The sequence below is a fragment of the Oryza glaberrima genome, chromosome 1 (genome assembly GCF_000147395.1).
Source record: "Oryza glaberrima chromosome 1, OglaRS2, whole genome shotgun sequence".
Classification (NCBI taxonomy): Eukaryota; Viridiplantae; Streptophyta; class Magnoliopsida; order Poales; family Poaceae; genus Oryza; species Oryza glaberrima.
The window spans coordinates 9,635,237-9,652,485 of record NC_068326.1 but is presented as its reverse complement, the minus strand read 5'-3'; the positions used below and the strand labels follow the sequence as shown (position 1 = coordinate 9,652,485).

At 45.1% G+C, this 17,249-nt stretch overlaps 3 protein-coding genes across 3 annotated transcripts; all 3 read left to right on the top strand.

Annotated features, from left to right (window-relative positions):
- Positions 1-898: 898 nt before the first annotated feature.
- On the top strand, positions 899-4,405 carry LOC127768995 (aspartic proteinase-like). Its single transcript, XM_052294674.1, has 12 exons — positions 899-1,065; positions 1,557-1,900; positions 2,012-2,072; positions 2,175-2,269; positions 2,347-2,459; positions 2,555-2,828; positions 3,033-3,146; positions 3,249-3,313; positions 3,420-3,561; positions 3,649-3,768; positions 3,858-3,946; positions 4,062-4,405. Exons 2-12 carry the CDS (start codon positions 1,571-1,573, stop codon positions 4,144-4,146), a joined length of 1,488 nt encoding a protein of 495 aa, XP_052150634.1. The 5' UTR covers positions 899-1,065; positions 1,557-1,570; the 3' UTR covers positions 4,147-4,405.
- A 979-nt stretch (positions 4,406-5,384) lies between these two features.
- On the top strand, positions 5,385-7,121 carry LOC127760274 (malonyl-coenzyme:anthocyanin 5-O-glucoside-6'''-O-malonyltransferase-like). Its single transcript, XM_052284504.1, has 3 exons — positions 5,385-6,277; positions 6,380-6,754; positions 6,840-7,121. The coding sequence occupies exons 1-3, from the start codon at positions 5,582-5,584 to the stop codon at positions 7,119-7,121; spliced, it is 1,353 nt and encodes a 450-aa protein (XP_052140464.1). The 5' UTR covers positions 5,385-5,581.
- A 4,287-nt stretch (positions 7,122-11,408) lies between these two features.
- On the top strand, positions 11,409-13,086 carry LOC127760269 (phenolic glucoside malonyltransferase 1-like). The gene is made up of 2 exons (XM_052284500.1): positions 11,409-12,089; positions 12,185-13,086. The coding sequence occupies exons 1-2, from the start codon at positions 11,409-11,411 to the stop codon at positions 12,887-12,889; spliced, it is 1,386 nt and encodes a 461-aa protein (XP_052140460.1). The 3' UTR covers positions 12,890-13,086.
- Positions 13,087-17,249: the final 4,163 nt, after the last annotated feature.

The following is a 17,249-nucleotide window of genomic DNA, read 5'->3' as shown; positions in this document are numbered from 1 at the left end:
GATGTGTATGAAATTGCTTTTCATCTGCCGGCGGGTCGTCGCCGGCTGGAGCAGTCTGCTCTCCGGCGAGCAGGCGACCAGGCGGCGGAAGAGAAGGACCTGTCCGGTGGGCGATGGCCGTCTCGTGCTTGGCCTTTCCACGGTTCGCTCGCACCAAAGTAAGCACCCTGTAACCCTCAAGGTCCTTAAGAAAAAAAAAAAACCGCTTTAAATTAGATTATCCACACCATTAGATGAGGTGAAAGATTTAGTAAGGACAATTTAAATAATAATACTAAAACATGTCTCCTGGATTTGCTGTCTTTGGAGTTTCCCTTCGCCTGAATTTTGAAGTCATAAACAAGAAAATATTCTGAAAACAACGGGTGGATATGATATTCTTCCTTGGCTTATCCGTTCAGTTGCCAGCCACTCAAGTTATTGCAAAAATATAAAACTTCCTCTATCTCATTTTAAGTGTAACCATGATTTTTCGTACTCAACTTTAATCGTCCGTTTTATTTGAGAATTTGTTGAAAAAAAACGTAAGTCACATATAAAGCGCCGTATCTAAAATCGGACGGAGGTAGTATTGCCTCGCCTAAGCCATCAACAACGTACAGTATGTATCACCAAGTCAGTGAACACCTTACCTGCAGTGCTGCTTTCTCAAATCTTGCGACACCCTACTTAAAAAAAGTTTTCCTTGGCATCCTTGTCTAAGCACGTCTTTTTCTGCCTCTAATCTAAACAATCAGCAATGGCCATTTCTTTTAATCTTCTCTGTACTTGAAATTCTTGTCATTGACATGTAGGGCAGATTGCATTTGAGCCCACATGTCAGTCGAACTCGAAGAGTACTAGTAGTAGCAGGTCGGTGTGCTCTTAAGTCTAAACAAATATCTTCGGGTGGTTTCTTCTGGACTGGACAGAGCCATGCGAACAACGCTTTTATGAATCGTCTCATCTTCATGTCCTATTACTCCTACCACTGAGAGAGGGCCACTCTTTCCCCTCGAGTTCTTCACCGGCTTCTTTCCCCTCCTCTCCGGACCAGGGAAGCAGCTAACTGTCTGCGCAAGAAAGGTATGAGTCCAGGTTCCTCTTAGCTTCTTAAATTACTTGCAATCAACTCTGCAGTTAAGTTATTTGGGATCCTATCACTCTGTGGTGCATAATTATCTCTACTGTGATGCCTCAGTATGAGCCTTAACCTTGACATATTGGTATATCAGTTCTTTGATTCTCACTCTCTTTGTTCTTGTGAACTTTGGTGCCTTTCTTGATATTTGTCCAAGGATGATGGAACTTCAACTCCATGGCTCCATTTTTACATGTCAATTAAATATCTATGTCCAATTTCTGAATTTCCTGCCATAATAGCATATATTCGACACTGGAAGTCAAACAGCTCAACGTGATGAACCCTTCTTAATGATACCGGTTTACAATTTCAAGATATCCATGCGCTCTTCCTTTTAATTTGTTGTCTATATTTTCCAAATGATAACCTATCATAGGATAATTTGTTGTATATTTTCCCGTATTCTGCTGATTAATTAGCTTTTATACCTTAGGTGGTTCAAGCACGATGGGACGGAACCATCTTTGCCTGGTCACTTGCTTGTGGATTCTGTCATGCGCAGTTCTGCTTCATGCTTCTCCTGATGGATTGCTGAGAATTAGCCTGAATAAGAAGAGATTGGACAAGAAGACCTTGGACGGTGCAAAATTGGCAAGGGAGGAAAGCCATCGTCTGAGAGCCGACGGTTTAGGTGATGACATAGTTCCTTTGGACAACTACCTGGACACGCAGTACTTTGGAGAGATCGGCATCGGCACTCCACCACAGAACTTCACTGTGATATTCGACACTGGAAGCTCCAACTTGTGGGTTCCATCAGTGAAATGTTATTTTTCGGTAGGTTCATCACCTAACAGACTTATGAAACTATTGTGCACGTATACAGTAGAAAATGACTGTATTTTTGTAAGGAAGAATGTTTGATGTTTTGATGTCTATGCTTTCCAGATAGCATGCTACTTACACCACAGGTACAAGTCAAAAGGGTCGAGCAGTTACAAAAAGAATGGTATGATAGATCCAGTGGCATCTCAATATTGTAGATCCTTTTGGCAAGTAAAACCAATGTCTATTAAGACCCTTATACTGTTATTGGGATTTTTATTTTCAGGAGAATCTTGCAGCATTTCCTATGGGTCTGGATCAATTGCTGGTTTCTTCAGTGAGGATAGCGTGCTAGTTGGGGATCTTGCTGTGAAAAATCAGGTGACTTATCGCACTATTGTCTCAGTAAAACATTTAGATGCATCATTGTTGATGCTGCAGGTCCATTTTTCTTTCAGATGTTCATTGAGACAACCAGGGAACCGAGCCTTACTTTCATCATCGGGAAGTTTGATGGAATTCTTGGACTTGGATTTCCGGAGATCTCTGTGGGAGGAGCCCCTCCAATTTGGTACCTACTCAGACCATTTTATAAATTGTGATTATGTCACTACCTAAGTGATGATTATGTTTTAACACTGTTCTATGTGATATGGGGAAAAACAGGCAGGGAATGAAAGAGCAGCAACTGATCGAGAAGGATGTATTCTCCTTCTGGCTCAACCGCGATCCTGATGCACCGACAGGGGGTGAGTTAATCTTTGGTGGTGTAGACCCAAATCATTACAAGGGGAGCCATACATATGTTCCTGTTACCCGTAAAGGCTACTGGCAGTTTGAGATGGGGGATCTTCTTATTGATGACTACTCAACTGGGTTCTGTTCTGGTGGTTGCGCCGCTATTGCGGATTCAGGGACTTCATTGCTCGGTGGCCCAACAGTATGTAACCTTCAATCTCTAACTAATGTTATGGTCCTTTAGTGTGGTACTAGAAGTTAACACAAATTAACACACAAAAAAAGTGGTACTTTGCAGTTTCTCATCTAGGAACGTAAAATACATCCTGATTGATGGAATGTGCATTTGAAAAATGTTTTGCAATCACAGTACAGCTTACATATTTGCCTTTTCTACTGCTGTCAGACTATTGTTGCTCAAATTAATCACGCAATTGGAGCTGAGGGAATTGTTAGTATGGAATGCAAACAAGTTGTGCGGGACTACGGGGACATGATCCTCGAGATGCTCATAGCACAGGTTTGCCACTTGTCTGAACATTGGATTGAATTGTGATGCTTCATTTTTTTCATTGATCTTGGATTCTCTGACCAAATATAAAATAATTTTGTGACTGGGCAGGCAAGCCCCATGAAACTGTGCTCTCAGATTGGTCTCTGTGCATTTGATGGTACTCGCTCTGTCAGGTCAGCACAACACATACATGACATTTTAATTGCCATCTTAATATATCTATGTTCCTCCTTTTTGTTCCCTTTCCATGACAGACTTGTTTCACGAATGTATATGTAGAAACAATATAGAGTCTGTTGTTGATAAAGAAAAGGTGGGCTCAGATCTTTCCTGCACTGCTTGCGAGATGGCTGTTGTCTGGATACAGAATCAGCTCCGACATAACCAAACAAGGGAGCTCATTTTGCAATATGCTGACCAGGTAAGTAGTGATCATTACGTCCTTTGCTATGTCGCACCAGCCTTTCCTGATTGCAAAGCATAACATTCCAATCCCAATTTACCAAAGCTCTGCGAGCGTCTCCCAAGCCCCAATGGCGAATCGGCAGTCGACTGCGATGAGATCTCAAACATGCCGAACCTTTCATTCACCATAGCAAACAAGACCTTCACCTTGACACCAGAGCAGGTGGCTCCCTCAGTGACACACTTGGCCCATCCTCTTAAGCTATACTCATGCTTTTCTAAATCTCACCGTCGTCTTCTTCAACTATGCAGTACGTAGTGAAGCTGGAGCAGCAAGGTCAAACTGTTTGCATCAGCGGGTTCATGGCGTTCGACGTGCCACCTCCACGCGGCCCACTCTGGTACACAAATTACACTGTCATCAAGAAGCGGGAGCTCCATGTTGTTAGGTTCTTTGACCGTTTGACGTTTAGCTTCTCGTTATCTGACCCATCTTGTTGCATTGCGTTTTTGCAGGATTCTTGGAGACGTGTTCATGGGTGCATACCACACTGTCTTCGACTTTGGCAAAAACAGGATTGGGTTCGCCGAGTCTGCTTGAATTGCTTGGCTAGGGCCTTCAGGATCATACAACATATCAAGTATTGTAATGTTTGTTAGGCAGCTTGTTTACTCGGTATTGTAACCTGGGAATGTCTAAAGGTATAGTGCATTAGTAGTAGCATGCAAAACCTTGTAGAGGAATAAACGTTTTCACGATGGAGCTGTATCAGCTATGGATATGCAGATATGGATCTTGGATGGTGCAATGCAGATGTAATGAGCAAATGAGCACGATGAGAATTAGGGCTTTTTAATCTGATCTCATCATATAGGTAATGGTTTGTCTGGCATATAATGATGGGCCTAAAACTTCTGGCGAGGTTAATAATGGCTGTACTGACTGTTTATGCACCTTAACATTCAGAGTTCAAAATCTCTCATTAACCAATTTGTGATGGATGCAGCTATGGTGATCTTTTTTTTTGTTTGATGATATTTGGCTGTCATAACTGGCTAACCTGTATTTTATATTTGGTATTTAGTTGTGTACACTGTACACATGGTGCAAATGCTAGAGGTTTAAAACACTTCATAACTTTCACATGATGTTGCAAAAGAGAGAGAAATATATATATATTTCACGCTACAATTTTATTCTAATTTGAATTGTTCTGGTATGCCAGTACCCGGTCACTAGCTTAGAATTATGCATTCTAAATGACTAATTTATTCCTAAAGTTATATAACTCAACATGGATACATATCATATCATAATCATAATTATATTTTAAAGTTCAACATGTAAGCATGTTAATTTATTATCCTACATCATTTCCATAATATTTTAACATGTATCCTTCCACCTTTTTATAATATTTAACATACATATTCATCAATATATCCCGCATCAAATGGCATAGCATCATTTGTGCTTGTCTAATCCATATGGAGTAGAACTTATTATTGTGGTATGGAAGTATGGGTTATTCGTGCCATGCTGTTCTTTCGAAAACTTTCTACTACCTCTGTTGTAAAATATAGCTATTTCTATCACAGTAACTTATCTCAAAATAAAGCTTTTTTTTTTTCAAATGCCCTCTCCTCTTAACCAACCACAACCATTCCCCTTCACCTACCTTTTTTTTTTCCACCAATTATAACCCTCCAATTATTTCTATATACTTTTTTAATTCCCGTGCCCATCTAAAAAATATTTACATTTTAGAATAGAAGAAATACATCAACATTATTTACATAATTTTTTTCTAAACTATTTGTTCGCTTTATAATATTTAATTTAATACATCAATATGAGACAATATTCTCCATCCACGAAAGTTTGGATCCATGGCCTACGCCAAAACCCCAACTGCAAAATAATCCTGGCTACAGACAAATCGAGAGGCAGGCAATGCGACAAGATTACACGACACACTTGAACCAATGAACCACCATTGTCACTTTGCCAGTCACTAGCTAGCTTGATCGGATCAATGGCTTCCGGTGCGGAGGTGAGAGTCGTTGCCGCCATCCGCGTCCCGCTCCTCCGCCGCTCGCCGCCGCACCTCGAGCAGATCCCGCTCTCCCTCTTCGACGTCTGGTTCTTGCCGCAGCCGCCGATCCAACGCCTCTTCCTCTACGACGACGACGGCGGCGGCGGTGGCGCCGACGACTACTTCCCGTCCCTCGTCGAGTCGCTAAGGTCGTCGCTCGCCGACGCCGTCGCGGTCTTCTTCCCCCTCGCCGGGAAGCTCACGTACGTCCCCTCCACCGGCGACGTCGTCGTCGACTGCTCGCCGTCCGCCGTCGGGGACGGGGTCGCGTTCCTGGAGGCGGAGAGCGACGGCGACGTGCGGGCGCTGTCGGCCGCCGAGCGGCACGACGTCCCGGCGTTCTTGCGGCTCGTGCCCAGCCTGGAGGCCCCCGAGCTCCCCGCGCCGGTGCTCGCCGTGCAGGTGACGCGGTTCGTCGGCGGCGGGGGCCGGGGCGGCGTCGCGGTCGGCGTGGCCGTGCACCACGCCGTGGCGGATGGCCTGAGCTTCTGGCGGTTCATGGACGCGTGGTCGGCGGCGGCGCGCGGCCGGCCATCTCCCCCCGCGCCGGTGTTCGACCGGTCGGCGATCGTGCACCCCATGGCCGCTGACGTGGCGCGGCGCATCCTCCGGAAGGTGACACCGGAGCTACCACTGGTAATCTCCATTTTTGTATGTGCGCGCGTGCATTTTCGACGAAAATTCATCAAGTCGTCTGATTTTTAACGTGTTCAACTGAATTTCCGTAAAAATTTGTAGCTCCCCACCGCGAATTGGTTGAGGCGAACGTGGCAACACCACGACACGACCACGCTAGAGCTCGATCGCCACCGCATCGCCGACATCAAGAACCGCATCGCGGAGCTCGACTACGAGGCCACCACCACGGCGAGCCCGCGCCGCCGGCTCCCTTCCACGTTCGTCGCCGTCTCCGCCCTCGTCTGGTCGTCCGTCGTCCGTGCCGCCATGTCGTCCCACTCCCACCCGGCGGACGACGCGCGCGCGCGCCTCGTCTTCCTCGCCGACTGCCGCCCGCGGCTGGACCCGCCGGTGGACGCGGCCTACTTCGGCAACTGCGTCCGGGGCTGCGTCGCCGAGGCGGCCGCGCGCGACCTCGCCGCCGACGACCCCCGGGCGCGGCGCCCTCGCCCTCGCCCTCGTCCACGCGCGCGACGCGATCGAGAGGGCGGTCGGCGCGTTCGCGGGGCGCCCGATGGAGGCGTTCGACACGTGGCTCGACGACGTGGGCGCCATGCTCCGGCGGCGGCAGCCGGGGGGGTCGCTCGTCGTCGTGGCGGTGGCCGCCTCGCCGCGGTTCGAGGCGTACGCCGCGGGGGACCTGGGGTGGGGCGCGCCGAGCAGGGTGGAGTTCGTGTCGGAGGGCGCGCCCGATGGCATGGTGGTGTTGACGGGCGGGAGGAAGGAGGCGAGCGTGCAGGTCTCGGCGTGCCTCGGTCCGGAGTACATGGAGGCTTTTAGGTCGCAAGTTCTTGATTGGTGACATTATGTTTGTGATCGAACGTGTTCATGTTATAAATTTTATTTTATCCTTAACAAAGTATGGGTATATTTTCCAGTCAAAAAAGTATGGGTATTTGTTCGGACGAATTTATTTTTAAGATATATTTTTTCCATCAATATTATAGGAATATACTCCCTCCGTCCCTAAATATTTGACGCCGTTAACTTTTTTAAATATATTTAATCGTTCACCTTATTTAAAAACTTTTATGAAATATGTAAAACTATATGTATACATAAAAGTATATTTAACAATAAATCAAATAATAAAAAATAATTAATAATTACTTAATTTTTTTAATAAAACAAACATGTTTAAAAAAGTTAACAACGTTAAATATTTAGAAACGGATGGAGTATATGTTTAGAAAGAATTAACAACAAAAATATAATGTCATCGCAGATTAAGGGTGCGAACTCTCGGGTGGACGTGGGAGTTTGCATGTTGGAGACGCGAAGTGGTGGCCTTGTACGTCTTGCATCAGCGAATTCACGTGTGCTGGCTGCCTAACTTGCAAGTTGGGAGACGACTCTGCGTTGAACATCTAATATTCCATCGAATATCGGACGTCTGATGTTTGCACGTCAATCACACCACCTGTGTATGTAGCATGACAAAAAAAATCATTCCGTCAAACGTTTCAGTTGACTAATGAATGAAACATCAAATTATATAGGGTGAAACAAAAAAATCAGCAACTGAAACATTTAAAAAGTTTATGAAACATGATGAAAATACACGTTGAAACATATCGCTATCACATATAAAACAACCAGTATTAATGGATTGAAACATATGTTTTTCTTTCATCAAAAAATTATCATGCGATATCTTGTTGTAAAGATTTAATTACAAAGAATACAACGGTGTGATCAGATCGTAGATTGGATAATTAGTTTGAGAGAAAAATTGTTTTGAAACTAGCTAAAATGCATGCATGCATGCATACATGCATATATGCATGCATACATGCATGCATGAGGTGGAGAGAGAGGAGAGAGAGTAGTAATAGTTAGTATTGTGAATTATGTGAAACACGCTGAAGACACATATTGAAACATATCCCTATCACATATGAAACAAAAAATGTTAATGGATTAAAACATATGACTATTTTTTATCAGAATATAATCATGCAACATCTTGTTGTAAAGATTTAATTACAACGAATACAACGGTATGATCGGATTGTAGATTGGATAAGTAATTTTAGATAAAACTCGTTTTGAATATCGTTAAAGGTGCATGTTTGGAGATAGAGATACAGGTTGGATAGGTGCATGTGAGACTCCCCGTCCGATTTTTCTCGTTGGTTCGGGCGTTCGATGAGAAGCATTTTCCTGCAAGTTGTATTGGTGATAAGAATAAAAGATACTCCCCCCGTCCCAGAATATAAGAAGTTTTAGAGTTATACACGGTTACTAAGAAAGTAAGAAAGTAAATAGACGTGAGTGGTGGAGGGTTGTGATTGGATGATTAGTGGAGGTAGGTGGGAAAAATGAATTTTAGTGAATGGTGGAGGCTTATGATTGGTTGGGAAGAGAATGTTGGTGGAGAAATTGTTGTATTTTAGGACAAATCATAAGAGCTAAAAGTTGTTATATTTTGGGACGGAGGGAGTATATTTTCAATTTTTCTTGTTCTTCCGACAAGCCTTAACTCAACAAGCACTCAAGCAGGGGTACAAACAGTGCAGAATACTGAAAACTGGAAGTTCTACAGTGTTGAACCAACCAAGGACGTAAGGACCTGAAGAAAACATCAACATTGCCCACAGGACAGGATTATGTATAATTAATCTCTAGCAATGAATTCCTTAATCCTTTCACCACCGGCCCAGGCACAGCCCATCAGCAGGCCCACCAGCAGTCGGGCCGTGCCATGCCGGCCCAAAGGCACGGGTGACCCATCGTGCCTTTTTTAAAATAAGTCTATTTTTCCTCTCTCCTCTTTGGGCTATGACATATGTATAGCTAAAATAAGTCTATTTTTGCTCCCTCTTCTTTAGACTGACGTATATATAGCTAAAGAAAGTCTATTTTACGTCCCTATTCTTTAAATCGTGGCATACAATATGTCCATTTTTGCTCCCTATTCTTTGTGCATCGTGCCGTTCCGGCCCGGTCGTGCCGGGCGGGACCAATGTGCCGGTTGGGGGGGGGGGGGGGGGGGGCAGGCACGGCCTGGCGGTCGAGCCGGGCCGGCACGGGCCCGACCCCCGTCGGGCCGTGTCGTGCTTCGGCCGGGTCAAAATGTCGTGCCGTGGGCCAGGCCGTCGGGCCTCGGGCCTTATGGCTATATATGTGTGCCGCGTACATGTGCCATTAGAGTCGCGATTAGTTTTTCTCTATAAAATTGGATATATTGTAGGGTCTATCGCCAAATTTTTGGGTCTGGATTCGCCATTGAGTGCAATAGGGATTCATAGTCTTTGGAGCGGGTGTCGCAATGCGAGGGTGACTGAAAAACCGGGCCGTAACAAGTCTCATGTGTTGGGACTAGGCTCATGTGTTGGGCAAGTTGCGGAGTGCGGGATTAAAAGCGTACATCCACTGCAGTGTGAGTAAAACTAATCTATTCGAATAGTCTCGCGGTTAATGAGCACCGGGACTTGTACTACTCTTGACTAGCCTCATAAATTTTTGAATCTTGTTTAGATTAGGAAAAGAGGTGTGACCTTGCCCGATGAGCGGGAAGGTCGTAGTGATGGAGAATGTGGGAAAACTGGTTGTGAGGGTAAACTTGACCAATCGAGGCTTGGGGAAGGTGGATGAACCCTCGTGGATTAACGGCAACTTCAACAATAACGTTGTTTTCAGTTAAAACTGCTAAGCCATAGGTTTGTGAAATGATTTGTGAAATCTAGCTTTATGCAAATGAACTAAGCCATCCTTGAATCCCTGTGAGCACTATATGCATTATGTAGTAGTGGCTTGTTGAGTACGGTTGGTACTCACCCTTGCTTAATTAAATCTTTTAGAAGGAGAAGTCGAAGCCGACCTGTACGTGTGCCATGTTGATGAAGAGATGTCGAAGACGGTGGAGTATGTACCTAGGTTCACCGGTCGCTGCCTGTGGAATAAGATGGACCGCCGCTGCTTCGCTTCCACTACCGTATCTACTTCTTTGGATTTTTGGTCTTGTAGATGACCATGTTTGATCTATTTGGGTGCCACTCCGGCAACCCTTGTATTATTAATGTATTGTAAAATAATCCTGGTTATAGACAGATCGATCGAGTTGGCCGATGAACCAAACAAGCGCCATTAGGCCCTTCACAGTGCACTGATGTGGCGAGTTACCTCGTTGGTCCAGCTAGGCTCAATGTTGACGTGGAGAAAAAAGGGAGGTGGTCCCGTGTCTTTGCAAGGCTTTCGCATCCTAGCGAGGGTCCGATTCCTTCACGCTAAAAAAAGAAACTGTGCCTCCCTTTCCATGTGCGTCTGCTGCTTCTCCGTAATATAGTGGGGCCCATATGAAGAAACGCTGCATTGGATGGCCTGTTGCTCTATACGTGTCTTCATCTTCTATTTCTTAGGTGGCAGTTGAAAAGATGAACTAGGGGCATGGTGCACTGTGAAGGGCCTTAAAGCCTTTCAAAATACTCCTACATGGCGAGTTACTTCGTATGCCAACTCAGATGAATGCCTACGTGGCTAATAATTGCGTGCCTATCTCGTCCCCACGTAGCGAGACGAGTTCTTTCGCTCGTCCAGAGTCCATACGCAGCTAAAAAAACTAATCACGCTTGCACTGTGGCGGTTGGAATCTTTCTCGTTGCTCCCTCGCGCAGCATCAAATACGGAACCGTGCATTGTGGTGTCAGTTGCTTTGGGCCAGTTCCACCTTTTCCAGTACTGCTAGAGACACCCATATATTGCCTTGCACTGCTACTGTCCTTGGAGTACTCCCTCCATCTCAGTAAAAGACACCCTGGATTTCTATATCTAATGTTTGATCTTCCGTCTTACATAAAATTTTTTTCTAATTAGTATTTTTATTATTGTTAGATGATAAAACATAATTAATACTTTATGTTTGACTTGTCTTTTTAATTTTTTATAATTTTTTTAAATAAGATAAACGGTAAAACGTTGGACACGGAAACTAGTGATTTGTCTTTTTTGGACCGAGGGAGTATATTGCTACACCTCACACATCGATCTACACTGGCAAACTGCCTGTCACTACTCACTAGCTTGCTTGGTCAATCGATCGATCAGCTTCCTGCTCTGCTAGCTAGCTTAGCTTAGCTTGATCGGATCAATGGCTTCCAGTGCCGAGGTGAGAGTCGTCGCCGCCACCCGCGTCCCGCTCCTGCGCCGCCCGCAGCCGCACCTGGAGCAGATTCCGCTCTCCCTCTTCGACGCCCCCTTCGTGGCGTTTCCGGCGATCAACCGCGTCTTCTTCTACGACGACGACGGTGGCGCCGACTACCCATCCCTCGTGGAGTCGCTCAAGTCGTCGCTCGCGGACACCATCGCGGTCTACTTCCCCCTCGCCGGCAAGCTCACCTACCTGCCCTCTACCGGCGACGTCGTCGTCGACTGCTCGCCGTCCGCCGTCGCCGACGGGGTCGCGTTCCTGGAGGTGGAGGTCGACGGTGGCACGCCGGCACGGACGCCCACCGAGAGGCTCGACGTCCCGGCGTTCTTGCGGCTCGTGCCCAGCCTGGAGGTCCCCGAGCTCCCCGCGCCGGTGCTCGCCGTGCAGGCGACGCGCTTCGTCGGCGGCGGGGGCGGGGGCGGCGTCGCGGTGGGCGTGGCCGTGCACCACGCCGTGGCAGACGGCCAGAGCTTCTGGCGGTTCATGGACGCGTGGTCGGCGGCGGCGCGCGGCCGGCCATCTCCCCCCGCGCCGGCGTTTGACCGGTCGGCGATCGTGCACCCCATGGCCGCTGACATGGCGCGGCGCATCCTCCGTAAGAAGGCACCGGAGCTACCACTGGTAATGCAATTTGTGATTTCTTTTTTGACAAAAAAAGCTCATCAGAATCTGTGATTTTTTGGCGTGATCAACTAAATCTTCATCCAAATATGTAGATCCCCACCGCAAATCTCTTGAGACGAACGTGGGAACGTCACGTCGTGACCACGCTAGAACTGGACAGCCACCGCATCGGCCACATCAAGAACCGCATCGCGGAGCTCGACGAGGCAACCACGGCGAGCCCCGGGACAGAGCGCCGCCCCCGCCGGCTCCCCTCCACGTTCGTCGCCGTCGCGGCCCTCGTCTGGTCGTCCGTCGTCCGGGCCAGGGCGTCCCGCCAGCCGGACGACGGCGCCCGCGCGCACCTCGTATTCCCAGCCGACTGCCGGCGGCGGCTGGACCCGCCGGTCGACGCGGCATACTTCGGCAACTGCGTCCGGTGCTGCGTCGCCGGGGCGGCCGCCGGCGACCTGGCCGACGCCCACCGCGGCGTCCTGCACGCGCGCGAGGCGATCCGGGAGGCGATCGACGGGTTCTTGGAGCACCCGATGGTGGAGGCGTTCGACGCGTGGATCGACGCCGTCGCCGCGCTGGTCCGGCAGCCCGGGTTCGTGGCCGTGACCGCGTCGCCGCGGTTTCAGGTGTACGAGGTGGATTTGGGCTGGGGCGCGCCGAGCCGGGTGGAGTTCGCGTCGGAGAGTTTGCCCAATGGCATGGTGGCGATGACCGCCGGGCGGAAGGAGGCGAGCGTGCAGGTGATGGCGACGCTCCGTCCGGAGCATATGGAGGCGTTTAGGTCGCAACTTCTTTACTGGTGAGTGACAGCACTGTTGAGCTGTGATCCAAATTCATTTGTACATAATAAATGCCAGCTTTTACCAGAGCGAAGCGGAGGCCCGTAGATGCCAGAGGCTGAGCAGAAGCGATTGTTATATTTTATGGTTTCACCTTCATATATATATCTTGTAAGCTGCCGTTCAGTGTGGTAATCTCACTCTGATATAGTGAAGATATATTGCTGATGCCAATGTTTTTTTTCTCTTCTATTTTGGAAGGGTTTTTCACGCTCAATGGTTTTTTTCTCTTCTAATTTAGGAGGGTTTTTCACGTTAAATTTCATATCTTCTATGATAATTTCCTAACAAGCATGATGTTTGCGATCTCATGGTCGAACGTGTTCAATCAATGGAGACATATCTACGGCTTTGGTAGTGCTTCGTTGTTGCCAGAACTCGTACCTGGCTGGGATTTGGCGCGCCCCAGCCCAAAATCCGCCGCGTCGTACGCCCGAAACCGCGGCGAGGCGGACGCCGCCACGAACCTCGGCTGCCGGAGCAAACGCCACGAACGCCGACGGCCCTCTGGATCGCGTGGCGCGCGCGCATGCAGGACGCCGCGCCGGGGGTCGGCCGGGCCAGGTCGGTCGCGCGCGGCCACCGCCTTGGCGACGCAGTTGCCGAAGTAGGCCGCATCGACGGGCGGGTCCAGCCGACGGCGGCAGTCGGCGAAGAAGACGAGGGGCGCGCGCGCGTCGGCGTCGGCGTTGGCACCGGCGCCGCCGTTGTCCGGCTGGGACCCGGCGAGGACGACGGATTACCAGGCGAACGCGGAGACGGCGACGGATGAGATTTTGTTGATGACGCTATGAAACGAATTTTTTTTATATAGTAATCATACGCGTGCAACGCGCGCCAATGAAATATAAATTAAATCAAATATGTTACACGTATTCAGTACCCTAATTTGTTTTTTTAATAGGTTAATTAGTATGGTCTATATTTAGTATTATATATACTTGGACTTACTCCCCCGTCACTAAATATAAAGGATTTTGGTTGGATGTGACATATCCAAATACAACGAATCTAGGAACTATTAGCTGACATAAAATTATATCATGATTAAGCACCACCACCAAAATCAACAGCCAATACTAATACTGCTGTTAGGAATGTCCCAAGCAACAATAGGAACAACAGTAATGGCCGAGATGATTTGCGAGAAAAAGCAAATATTTTACTTTGAATAAAAAAAAACAAAAATTCACTTAATCAATGTTTGAAAATGAAAAAGAAAAAAAATCAGTTAAGAACGTGTGTATCCTCAGACCACATGTTTACATTGAAATAACAATATTGCACTGCGCTTAAGTTTACATACAAGTATTCTGCTCAGATCCTGCGATTAGGAAGCACTAGAAAATGCGAAAGGGCCTATAGCCTATGGTTACAAGAGCCTCAGTAGCACTTGTGGTTTTGGGTTCAACTTCCCATAGGAACGAATTTTCCAGGATTTAATTTAACGGCGTTGTGCTTTCAGTGGTAGACGACGTACTTATCTGCGTTGTTCTGTGTAACTTAGAAAAAAAAAAAGGAAGCACTAGAAAATAGACGCGGCAAAAGCCGTGCAATGGGCTAGCAAGTATGATAATATAAATGATATGGGCTTGTAGGTACACCTAATGTATTTATCCATTTAATGCTTGAAATAAAGTATACCCATTGCATTGGTGTGATATGTTTAATATATATTAATGATGATTTTTTATGCAAAAAAGTTATGCAACCACATATACTCGTTTTCTATATGCAGTACTGCTTATTTTGAAGTTATGAATTATTTAAGGTTTTACAAAATTCTTACCAAAAACATACAAATTTTTCGACAGAAATTGAAAAATGTGTTTATTTTTAAAAGCATGGGTAAATGGAAGTTTGGAAAAAAAAAGGCCACAGGCCCACCATGGGCCCATCAAGAGAAGAACAAATTACGCTACATCGAATAAAAAATTATAATAAAGCAAAAGAAAGTATAGATTAGTGCATTTTTTTTTAAAAAAGGTCGTCTTACATGGAAGAGACCAGAAAAATGGCTAATATAGAAGTTATTCCCAATCATAAAATAAAAGGGATTTATTAAAAATTTTGTAAGCAATGTGGATAATCAGATTTATAATAGGCGGGAAAAGGTGTGAGCTGATATGTTATATCTAATATATAGCTTTTTGAGGTTTTCTCTCTATCACAGTTTAATCATCATGTAAGGTTTTTGATGTTTCCTCGAAATGTCTCTTTGTTTATTTATGGAAAGAGTAAATGTGCATCGTGGAATGCTCTGTATGCATGTAGCCAACCATAATTATTTTCTATTTTTCAACTCATGCAATATTTAAAGTGTGAATTAATTTTTTTTAAACATGAAGCGAAAGTGCACCTTGATCGATGAGGATTAATTTTAGAATGATGGATGTTTTGATATCATTGGTCTTGATGCCCATTGCTAAGGGAATTATTAAACTGAAACGGAGGGAGTATTCTTTAGACCTTATTCATTTAATCATGATGGGAAAGGATTGAAGGGAATTAATTTTACATCTTAATATCTTCCAAATACTCATAATCTGGTTGATACCTTCCAAACCGATGGCCTTATTAGCTTATCCCTGTAAATGAGTTGCCCCTACATATTTCCCAAGAGCCAAGTAATTTAACTATTCCTTTTATTAAGACACATCATCTGTTCACTGGTATTCTTTAAGACAAGTAGTACTCCCTCAGTCAAAAAAAAAAAAAAAAAAAAAGACAAACTTGATTCCCATGTCCAACGTTTGACCGTTCGTTTTATTTGAAAAAATTATGAAAAAAAATTAAAAAGATAAGTCACGCATAAAGTATTAATCATTTTTTATCATCTAACAAACATAAAAATACTAATTATAAAAAAATTTTATATAAGATGGACAGTCAAACATTGGCACAGGAACCCATGGTTTATCTTTTTTGGGACGGAGGGAGCAGCATGTGACCGGTAGGCACAATAGCTCTAGCACATTCGGTGGGAACTGTTTGTGAGTTGTGACCATGATGAGGACACATGGCAGATTTCTAGATGGTATTTAGCTGAAAATATATGTTGCCACGTGGTCTAATAGGATACAAGATAGCAGACCTAGAGTTCGGTATTTGAGATATAGGCAGAACCTTGGATATTGTAGTCCTGATTCACATTTATCAAGACATCAATGAAAGAATTATAGTCCATAGTACTTCCTTCGTAAAAAAAAACCCAATTTTTGGAGATTGAATTTTGTCCCACAAAAAACCAACTTCTACCATCCTACCTACCCTCAACACATACAACGAGAAATTTTATCCCTTAAATACCATTCACCTACCTATCACAATTACTACTTTTTTCAATAATGAGCTATTTTGGACATTTTTTTCTCCCCACTAATTTTACATTGGGATGCTAGGATTGGTCTTTTTTATGACGGAGAGAGTAGCTGTGTAGGGTCATCAGGAAGTGAACCTGGTAAAAACAGACAACCAAAAGAAAATGATATATATGTTAGCGATATAAATGTTGAAAAATCTCCAAAACCAAATATCCAACCAAACATGTACATTATGGTCTGGTTCTTTTCTGATTAAGATACAGATTTTACTTCCGCTTCCATTAGCACTTTTTTAAACTATTAAAAAATACTTTTTTTATTTAGAAGTTGCTTTAAAATATTAGATAAATCAAATAAGTTTGAAATAATTAAAAATCGTTTAATCATGCGCTATTGACTTTTTCGTTTTGCGTGGCCGTACTGTTCGAACGGGACATATGTATATGCCAATCAAGAAATATTAGTAATATAAATATATATTTTTTGAAAAAGAAGGCAAGAAATTTGCCTTATATATTGATAGAGAAGTAGAATCCATAGATATAAGGAAATGGGAGTTAGGGTCATCCCAGACCAAGGGAGTAAAAAAGACTACTCACATAACGGGTAGAGCTCTGTTAGGCACTTTGCCCCCGCCATTACCCACCTGTGCGCTTCCGCTCTTATTTTTGCCATGATGTAGGCCGGAGTGTTTGCAAGGTTACTGAAGATCCTTGAGTTCCTTTCCTTCCATAATTCCCATGCAACAAGTATAATTATCAACTTGAGAGCTTTCTTTGGCATATTTTGTGTTGAGGTGATTTGAATCCACCAATCTTGTACTGTTTCAACATTGGCCCATTCCGATGGTTGGATATGAAGGAGTGACCAATCACATACAACGTCCCAGATTCTTTTGGAGAGGCGGCAGTGGGCTAAGAGGTATTAGTAAAATATATGAATGTGATATCAATATGTAACAACTTTTCATGGTAGGCTTAGTACAGTTTGTTATAACCAAG